This window comes from Triticum urartu, chromosome 3A (assembly GCF_056163025.1).
Source record: "Triticum urartu cultivar PI428250 chromosome 3A, HENAU_Tu73, whole genome shotgun sequence".
Classification (NCBI taxonomy): Eukaryota; Viridiplantae; Streptophyta; class Magnoliopsida; order Poales; family Poaceae; genus Triticum; species Triticum urartu.
The window spans coordinates 213,385,727-213,396,568 of record NC_141875.1 but is presented as its reverse complement, the minus strand read 5'-3'; the positions used below and the strand labels follow the sequence as shown (position 1 = coordinate 213,396,568).

Sequence of the window (10,842 nt, the reverse complement as noted above, 5' to 3'; positions counted from 1 at the left end):
CAATTCCAGATCAAGGTTGAGGCTGATTTGCTGTTTGTTCATTGCAGAAAGTTGAGCCCCAATATCACAAAATTTCTGTAGTTAAAGCCATATCAATCAACAGAGATAAAAGACATCACAATGATAGCTACTCTAAGACTACCACCGAATCAAACATTCAATGGCAGTCTCGGGGACTACACCCAGTGGGTGCACTTAGCGTGCCCCCACTGATGTTGAAAAAAAAGAATTCTCAGACCACAGTCGACTGCCCGCAGCCAACTATGGTCTCGGGGACTACACCCAGTGGGTGCACTCAGCGTGCCCCTACTAGTTTTGGTTCCACTCGGCATGGCCTGCCCAGAAAGTTCCTATTCTCATACCACAGTCGACTTCCCGCAGTTAACTATGGTCTCAGGGACTACACCCAGTGGGTGCACTCAGCGTGCCCCCACTAGTGCAAAGATTCATCTTGAATCGACACAAAGAGACATACAAATTTCAAAACAGTCACACCCCAGTGGGTGATCAGACAAGAAATATGGTCGATCGGAAAATCAACTAACCTGGACATTGGCTTGTAGAGCAGCTCCGGCGTTGAAGGCTACCTGACTAGCCTCATGCACCACTTTCATTTGCCCCATCACAAGATTCAACTGAAGAATAGCTTCCTTGGCAGCAGCCGGTGGATCGTCCGGAGTTTGATATGCAGTAAAAAGTGATGAAGGCAGAGCAATCGAAGCAGCCGCCGGATCTGAAGCAGAGAGTTGTATCGGCGCAGCAGAAGTCTGAGCAGCTGATCCTAAGGGGCAATCAGTCGATAGTGGAACAGCGAAGGTGACGTTGGTTCGAGCCGGATCTGTCGAGCGCTCGACCGTCGTCCCAGGCGTCACAGTCGACCGAAGAACCTGGACTTCAGGCACCTTCCCGCCTAGTTCCTTGTCCTTCCTCCTCCTCCCTCTCAGCGGTACTTCTTCTTCATCGTCCGGGAGCACAACAATGTCTTGTGGAACTACAATAAACAAAGAAAGCCATAAGGATAACTGACAAACCGACCAGTCGACCTAATGAATTCGAATCAGGCAGACTTACTGGCTTTGGAGGTGACGGCGTCGTCAGCTTCCTCGTCGGCTGGAGTCTTGTCAATATCCATATCAGTCGCAGCAGAGGTCGGGCTATACAGGTTCATCATCCACTCGGTCAGAACAAGAAAAACCGGTCGGAACAGGAAATCGGTCGGAACAAGAAAAAACGAGAAGAACGTTTACTCAAAGGCAACAGGGACGCTCATCTTGATTCTAGGCAAGGTCTTCTGAGCCTTCGAAGGATTAATTTTGGGCTGCTTGGTGACCTTCTCAGTCAATTCTGGAGTCGAGGACCGCGCGCGCTTGTGAGATGGATCATTCGACGCCACAGCTTTGCCGCGCTTGCTCGTGGGATCATGGCGCAGCTTCGATCGACGTTCAGAACGAGGCGGTGAGTTGGCCACTTCCTCATCGTCTGACTCGTCGCTCTCGTCTTCATCATCGTCAGCAGGGAACTCCCACTCGCCGCTCTCCTCGGCACTGTCCTTGCCCTCGTGGTCTTGCTCCAGAGCTTGTTCACCATTGGGCATTGAATACATCTCTGTGTAGATCTGCAAAACAAGGGACCGATCATAAGTCAGTCGGATCAACAGTTAGTCGGAAAATACGTTCAAAAACTCAGTTATGATGACCAGACCTTTTCTGGCAGGTTGCTGTTGCTGAAAGGGTCGACTCTCCTAGCACCCCTGGGGTTGTCCTTGTTTCCGGTGATACCCATCAACCACTCGGCCACTATTTTGGCCTCCACCTCCTCTGGATGAACCCGAGCAGTGTCGCCAGTCCCGGAGTACATCCACATGGAGTGGTCACGAGCTTGGAGAGGTTGGATCCACCGACCGAGGAACACCTCGAGCAGGTCCATACCGGTGACACCTTGGTTGATCAGTTGGACTACTTTCTTGACTATCATGCTTGTCTCCGCCTTCTCCGCAGCGGTCACTTTCAATGAAGATGGAGTTTGAACGCGATCAAAAGAGAAAGGGGGAGCCCGGTCGACTGGCCTGGGGTCGCGATATCCTGGCAGTAGAACTAGGTCAACTGCCAGCCCCTGACCGACTCCGGAAGTGTCATCGGGGGAAAAGAACTCCTCTTCCTCTTCTGAATGCCCAGACCCCCACACATCTGGATAGCGTGGGTCTTCTCATCATTCGAGTTCGCTTTCTTCACAATTTGGGATCGAATGGTAAAAATGTGCTTGAAAAGACCCCAGTGCGGTCGGGCACCCCAAAAAATTCTCACACATGGAGACGAATGCAGCAAGATATGTGATGGTATTGGGAGTAAAATGGTGGAGTTGGGCACTAAAGAAATTTAGGAAACCTCGAAAGAAGGGGTGTGGTGGAAGCGAGAAGCCGTGGTCGACATGAGTGGCGAGCAGAACACACTCACCCGGTCGCGGCTGTGGCTCCGTTTCTCCCCTCGGTAGACGCGCAGACTTATGGACGATCAGCCCTAACTCGGCCATATCATCCAAGTCCTCCTGCCGAAGTGAAGATCGGATCCAGTCTCCTTGGATCCAACCCGACGGCAGCCCCGAGCGCGATGAAGACCCCCGATTCATCTTCTTGTTCTTCGCCGCCCCCGTCGCCTTCTTTGCACGCTCTAGCGCCGCCGTTTTGTCCTTGCCCATAGCGGCGGAGCAGTGGCGTCGAGAGTGGTTGGGCAGGACGGAGTGGAGATGCGAGGGGAAGAAGAAGGGAAATGGACGCGCACAGTGCAAATGCCTCGGCCTCGCCGCTTTTAAAGGCCTGCTTCCGAGTGGCTGACGCGTGGGCCTAAGCCATCCTGTCAAATCTCCCCAACAGTCGCACACGGGATACGTGGCGAAAAAGGTGGTGTGGAAATCGAAATGTCCTATTTATCTACTCCACTTACCGCGGAGCGCTCCGCCTGGCGCGCTTCCACCAAAAGTTCGAATCCCGTGAGATCCGGGATCCTCTACAACCGATCACGCCAAAGATTTCATGTCAGAGATGTCACTCGACGGATGTCATTGCATAAACCAGTCGACAATTCCTGAATCGATCAAGGCGACTGAAACAAAGCTGAAGTTCTAACAACTGGCCTCCACCGAGAGATAAAGACAAGACAAAGCAAGAGCAAAAGCAAGGTCAACTCCATCCTTCTTTTTCACTCAAACCTTGATCCATTCGGGGGCTAATGATGAGGACACAAACCTGGGGTAGGGTAATAGGCCTGACCTATACGTCCTAACTAAGGTCCTTGTCCTAAGACCAAAGAAGTTCAAGAATCAGAAGAAGGGATCCAGCAAAGGTGTCTAGTGAAGTCCACTCGACCTACCATTCACTCGGAGACCTCTCTTTATCCAGGTCACTCGACCATGAAACCACTCGACATATAAGAAGACCTAAAGCCGCACTACGCAGCAACGGTCGGGTATTTACTCATATATTTAATGATCATTTGTAGCACTTCAATACAGGCGTTACCTGTAACGCCACCCTTTTATGTACATTGAATCCTATGTAACGGAGGGGAGCTGGGGTCCCGACGCACTCTATATAAGCCACCCCCTCCTCTGGGACAAGGGTTCGCACCCCCTGTAACACACACGCTCATAATCCAGTCGACCGCCTCCGGGCTCTGAGACGTAGGGCTATTACTTCCTCTGAGAAGGGCCTGAACTCGTAAAACTTGCGTGTACAACTCCTCCATAGCTAGGATCTTGCCTCTACATTCCTACCCCCCCATTCTACTGTCAGACTTAGAACCACGACAATCGCCATAGCCGACCCTTATCTCATAAATGAGGAAAACCTAAAAATGAGGAAGGGGGCGGTGCATGAAGAGTTACCTTCTAAATTTCATGCAACGGAACAAGCTATTAAAAACTTCCTCCTCGTGTCGTACCGACCCATGCATCTCCTTCTCTGAATTTACGCTTTTGTTTTTGTACCTTTTTCTTCATATATGTTTTCACGTCTCAAATTTTGTAACTGTATCATGATCGCGGTATGTTTATTTAGTTTTGCGAAGCAACCATTGGGTTCTCCTAGTGCTAAGACCGCAAAGCTGCAATTGTTACTTGCTGGATTCCACGAAGAGCCCGGGAAAAGACTGGTCCCTCCTGAAGGACCTTCTTGATGATTGTCTTTTTGATTGGAGTACTATAGGAGGCCACACGGTTGAATTTTTTTTACAAAGGAAGTGGAAAAAAAATGATTGCCTCCAGATGGAACACTCTATCTTGTATGCAACAACCGCCGACTAGTCTGACCTGTGACTTCTACGCCTGCATTCACATGGAAAAATTCATACGGTCGCGAAAATGTTAAATCAGCATGATAAAAATCCTCAAATGGGGTCAAGAAGTACAAAACAATTTGGCCGAAGCTGGCTTACTGCTCGAAGAACTACAAGTTAAGTTTGCGACTGTCATAAACAAAGAGGTCCGCTCGCCGTTCAGCCTATTCTATAATAATTTCGAAGAAGATGAGTCCAACCAACAAAAGAGCCTAACCTAGCTTATTGGAGCGAGCAAAACTGAAACCGTGACTAAACATATTTGGCGTCATGCACTATATTTGATGACCATGCATGTATTTTGTGTAACTTGTTTATTCTTAATGTACTTCTCGTTCTTTATTTTCGTTATTATCACTAGTTTTATTTCTGATTTGCTTGCATTTTATCGATAACCGTTCCCTATTCGCACCAACTAATGTTGCTGTGACAACATAATATATGCTGCCATAGCAACGTTTTTCATTCTAGCTTGGTGCAACAATCAGCGGCGGGCACTGCGTGAAGGCCGCCACTGCTTAAACTGTAAGCACTGGTGGGCGCATCTCCCTGCCCGCCACTGTAGTAACCTCAGTATTGATGGGCAGTCCTGCGCACCCGCCACCAAAAGTACTCCACGAGTGGCGGGCATGCGCCCGCCATTGATGTCGTTATAGCAGTGGTGAGAGGTCAGTGGCGAGCGCGCCTGGGCCCCTAGCCCGTCACTACTGGATTTTTCCCGCCCGCCACTACTAGGCATTCCTGCAGTAATGGCCGCGTAACGAGTCATTAGAAAGAAAAATACATACAACATGATATTCAATATTATAAATCAACACCGGCATTTGTTTTTCTGGTATAGGAAACACACTCGTAGATTCTTTTCTAATTAAAAATTCCAACAAAAGAGTCAATGAAACGAGTTTTTTTAAGTTAATGAAATGAGCTTTATTATGCTGGTCGTAATGAGAGTATTATAAGCGGTATCATACATGCCAATTAGATTTTTTGAATGATGCGACACACAATTAAATGAGGAAAGAGAGGGTGTGGTATCATATCATGATACCGTATTATATTAAATGTTGTACTCCCTCCGTTTCCAAATATAAGTCTTTTTAGAGATTCCAACTGGTGACTACATACGAAACAAAAATGAGTGAATTTATACTTTTAAATATGTCTACATACATCTGTATATTAGAGTCCATTTGAAATGTCTAAAAAGACTTATATTTAGAAACGAAAGAAGTTCTACTTTGTGACATACAAGACAATAATAAGATACTTCCCCTAAAAAAAATTAGGATACTAATTTATGATACTATACATTACGAAGGTAGTATAATATATTAATATCACATGCATGATACTAATATATAATACTACCTTGGTTCTGAAATAGATGACCCAACTTTATATCAATTTTGTATTAAAGTTAATATAAAGTTAAGTTATCTATTTTGGAACGGAGGAAGTACTTCCCATTACAAGGCCTCCTTTGGTTTATAGGATTGAAAGATCATAGGAATAAGAAAGTCTTAGAAAATGAGATGACATACATCTCAAATCCTATGCATAGGAATAGAAAAGAAGATGTCCTTTGATTAACACTATAAGTTTTTTTTTCATTGACTCTAGGCTAATGTTTATTTTCCTATGAAATATGAAGGATAGGAAGAATTCCTTCATAAAAATAGGATTTCATTCCTACAAACCAAAGAGTTTTGAAGAAATATTTTATATAAAAATCTTATCTTATAAAAATCCTATAAAATTCCTTCAAACCAAAGGCGTTAGAAGGGAAGTCATCCCACGGCCTCCTCTCTGCTTCCGAACAAATTGACGGACAGTTCCTCACAAAACCATTGGAACTGATTCGAGCCGACGTTGTAGGCGTGTGGATATGTGAAAGTGTTGTTCCTGGCCTGCGTCCCCACCCGTCGGTGGCCGCAGGAACAAAGGACCGGCGTTTCAACTTTTCTTCCTGAGCAGCGTATGCGTGCCTGCCACGCTGTTGCTTTCCCTCTCTTCACTCCATTCGATTCGATCCCCACCCTATTCAATTTCCCCAGAATTCCCCACCGATTTCCCCCCAAAGTCGACTCCACCCAACCGCCTCCCCCTCGAACCAGATTCCCCCCACCCATGGCGTCCCCGTCCATCTCCGCCGCTGCGGTGGCCAGCCCCGTCACCCCGGTGGCCCTAGACCCCAGCCCCGTCGCATCCCGCCCCCCCGCCGCCACCGCCCCGGTGCGCAAGCGGCCGGTCCTCCTCCTCGACCAGCGCCCGCACCCATCCACCCCGACGTCGCGCACCGCTGCCGCCGCCGCCGCCGCCGCTGCGCCCCTGTCCCAGGCGCGGCGGAAGAGGGGGCTGTCGTCCTCCGGTCGGCCGAGGTGGCAGACCGCGCTAAGCGTCGCCGCCAAGAACGCAGCCCTCCTAGCCGTGCTCCTTTACCTGGGGGACCAGGCCTGGCGCTGGGCGCACCCAGCCCCTCTCGCGCAGCCCGTCGACGCTGCGCTCGCGGGTTACACTGCCCGTGTCAACGACGTCGAGGCCTCCCTCGCCCGCGCCTTCGGGGCGCTGAAGGTGCAGCTCGAGGCCGTGGACCGCAAGATCGACGGCGAGGTTGGGGCCGCTCGGGGCGAGCTCGCGGCGCTGCTGGAGGAGAAGAGGCTTGCCATCGAGGGACAGCTCAACCTGCTGGACGCCAGGACCGACGAGCTGAACGACGCGCTGGGCGGGCTCAGGCGGATGGAGTTCCTCAGGAAGGACCAGTTTGAAGCATTCCTGGATGAGTTCAAGGAGAGCCTAGGCTCCAACTCTGGCACCGAGGTCGATCTGGATCAGGTCCGCGCGTTGGCCAGGGAGATCGTCATGAGGGAAATAGAGAAGCATGCCGCCGATGGGGTTGGCAGGGTGGACTATGCCGTGGGGTCTGCTGGGGGAAGAGTTGTCCGCTACTCGGAGGCATATGATGCTGGGAAACGTGGTGGTCTTCTTTCTGCATTACCATTTGGTGGTGGAGACAATGGTGACCAGTCACAGAAGATACTTCAGCCGAGCTTTGGGGAGCCCGGGCAGTGCTTTCCCTTGAAGGGGAGTAGTGGGTTTGTGGAGATCCAACTGAGGAAGGGGATAATCCCTGAGGCAATCACACTGGAGCATGTGTCCAAGGTAATATTTCCTGACACCCATTTACTATAGTATTCTCTGTTCACTTCGCATTTAGTTATTCGGTGCCCTAATATATTTCAAGCTCATTCATGAAATAGATAGTTTGACCAAAATGTAGGGAGTATGGTTTGTCGGCTGTTTGTGAATGCAAATTGTTCATGTTCGTTACTCGTGTGGCACAGATCCTTAAGAGGCTTAAAGTGTAAAATTTTTGTGGCAGCTGAGTGATTTTGCTTAAGGGTTTTGATGCATATTCCCTTGTAGCATTTGGGTACTATCATGGTATGTTGGGAGGTCAATTCTAGATCATTTTATACGAATTACTAACTACATCTGTTTGGTTGTTAGCATTCTTAAGCCTTTATGTCTAGTCATAAGTACTATCAGTACACTCTATTTTCTCTGAATAATTGTTCTTCTTAAAAACTTTGTGAATGTTATTTTTTTTTGACACAGAACATTCTGAATTTCTGATGCAGCACTTTCTGATTTGTTTCTCAAACATTAAGTTTTTGCTTAATACCACATCCTATATATACCTAAATAGTTAATCCCCGTTACATATACTTATCTCAACATGCACATGCCATCTCATCAAAGGCCCACTCTACATGCATGGGAAAAAGTTTTCATTATTATCTCATCAAAGGCCCATTATTATTTATCTCAACATGCACACATCTCACCTCACCACACATGCCACCTCAACATTTAGGAGAAAAAGCTTCCCATTATATTATGTTACTTGTATTCAATAAATATTTTTCGACTATACAGTATTGGAATACAATATATAATATGTACCACCAAATCGCATTGGAATATATTGCAACCGATTCCTGCAGCAATGTGCGGGCTATCATCTAGTTTTATTAAATAACTATACTAATATATTTCCAACAAACTCATCACGATTCTGAGCCAGTGAATTATACTTCACCATTTCTGAATTTTGCATATGATTGATCTTAGTTGAAGCCAATGATACTGCTGTTTTCTTTTGTTCCTGTTAAATTTGAACTTCTAAAGTAGAATTCAAGTATTTTTTACTGTTATTTTATTGTTGGCTGGAGGCTCAACTTTGTTGTGTAGTCTTGTCTCATTTTGTTCTTATCCTTGTAACAAATAACTTAATTGTTGTGTCATTTCCTGCTATAGGCAACCTGCCTAAAAGAATAGAAAGTAAATGTGTTATTCTTTCTGTCTCGGGTTTACAAGTCCTTGTTTTTTCTTAGTCAAACTTAAGTTGATCCAAAAAAATCAATATATACAGTATGCAATAAATAAATTTATAAAAACATAGTTCATCATAGATCTAGTGATATTGATTGGGTAGTAGACGCTGCTACTATTTTCCATAAAATCGGTCACGTTTAAAATGGTGAGACAAGTTAATAGGCCTTGTAAACCCAGACTGAGGGAGTACTGATTTAGCACATACTTGTATCAGGTTATGGCGTTTTGATGCTTATTGGAAATGTAATAGTAAATGGCTTATATTGTTTCAAACCTGGTTATTCTTGATAGTTAACAGTATTTACTCTATCAGTAATTATTTTGGGGGAAAATATGTCAGGTTAGTCTTCGTTGAAGTGAACTGGGCAACCATAAACTCTGACATTAGTATGTTTATCCTTGGAATACGCTTCCATTTTGGCCCTGTTCATTTTGACTTGTGGTCTCATGATTTCTTTGTCTGATCCAAAAGATCTTATTGGTTTTTTTTTCTGACCCTTGTCTTTTATATATATATTAGGGACAATATTCTTGCAAGACACATTATACTGTAAAAAAAGGCTTTGCCGTTTCTTTCTTTTGATGGTCATGCTTAATCCAAAGTTCCTGCTGATAAATTGATGGTGTTGGGATACTGGTTATCTTAACATAAAAAGAAAAAAAACTGTAATTAAAATGGTGGAAATTAGCACCATATATCAAATTCTTTTTGCAAATTCGATACATTTGTTTGAGCACACATATTGAGTATCTATTTCAACCACAAAGAAAATTAAAATAGTTGGTTTTGAAACCTTTGTCAATATATTTATATCTTAGCTGTTTCATCTGACTCCCACATGTCCTCTAAAGTCTGCAAGTCTGTGCAACTCGGTTACCAAATTACACAGCTGTGAATATCAAACTAGTCATATTCAGGTTCCATTTGAGAGTTTTACTGATGAAATATTTCTTACTTATTACGTGTTCAATTCACTGCCCTAGGTTAAATACGTAATTTGGTCTTGGAAGATTTTCACTCTCCCCCGCAAAAAAGGAATTTTTTCACTCTGTTCAAAGCTATTATACTTACAATGTTGCATGGCATGCAGGATGTGGCGTATGACATGTCCACTGCTCCAAAGGACTGCCGGCTATCCGGATGGTACCAAGGAACACATACCGAGACCCCTCCAAACCATGCTGCAGAGATGTACGCCTTGACCGAGTTCACGTACGACCTAGCCAAGAACAATATCCAGACATTCAATATAACTGCCCCAGATGTCGGTGTTGTCAACATGGTTAGGCTGGACTTCACTTCAAACCATGGAAGCTCCGCGCTGACGTGCATTTACCGCATCCGGGTGCATGGGCATGAGCCTGTCACGCCAGTAATCGCTAGTCCACTGCCCTGATGAGATGGAGAATCCTTCCATCTCTTTTGTATCTGTTTTGCTTTAGGGCCATTTCTCTGGGCGTTTGCTAGTTTCAGTCTAGGATTATGTCATGCACACTCTGTAAAAAGTTAAATGATTGTTTGCTGCACATTTTCTAGTGATCTAGTCCAGATGTTCAGTTTTTGCCATGCACGAATGGCCAGTAACTCTTTGGTGCATCAGTGTTGGCTGTTGATTGAACTTGGTAAGCTTGAAAGGGCAAGTTCACGCAAAAGAAAATTGCTTCTACCCTGTTCGACTCCTGTGAGAGTTGCCTATCTTTTTCCCTTTTCTTTGATCCAATTTATACTTTCTTTTCCATACGACCAAACAGAAGGTCGGGTTCCACTACCGAATCCAGACTTGGGATTTTGGTGCAAATTAGAGAGATCACTTTCAATATTCTTAAATCTTGGTTGGATTTTTTGGCATCTTAGTTCCTTTTTTTGTGACATCTTAGTTGTCAGGGCACAGCACTCCTTGGTTCGGAACCAGATCCTCTACCGTGCCTGAAGGCACGTCAGAGGTTTTTTTTTTGAGGGGAAAGCCATTTATTACTCAAAATCCACAATGAGTGGGATACAATGTTGGTCATGGGGCTGGCCAAGCCACACATGACGACCCAAAGATAACGAAGTAGAAAACTTTGCTAACTTATGAGCTTCTATATTGACTCTACGACTTTCGTGAATAAAATTACA

General features: G+C 45.6%; 1 protein-coding gene across 1 annotated transcript; it reads left to right on the top strand.

The window, feature by feature from the left end:
• The first annotated feature begins 6,354 nt into the window (after nucleotides 1-6,354).
• Nucleotides 6,355-10,308, top strand: LOC125543655 (SUN domain-containing protein 1). The gene is made up of 2 exons (XM_048707080.2): nucleotides 6,355-7,487; nucleotides 9,815-10,308. Exons 1-2 carry the CDS (start codon nucleotides 6,456-6,458, stop codon nucleotides 10,118-10,120), a joined length of 1,338 nt encoding a protein of 445 aa, XP_048563037.1. The 5' UTR covers nucleotides 6,355-6,455; the 3' UTR covers nucleotides 10,121-10,308.
• Nucleotides 10,309-10,842: the final 534 nt, after the last annotated feature.

Coding starts and splice junctions, on each gene's coding strand:
- LOC125543655 (XM_048707080.2), top strand. CDS start 6,456: ATGGCGTCCCCGTCCATCTCCGCCGCTGCGGTGGCCAGCCCCGTCACC. Junction 7,488..9,814: donor CACTGGAGCATGTGTCCAAG/GTAATATTTCCT, acceptor CATGGCATGCAG/GATGTGGCGTATGACATGTC.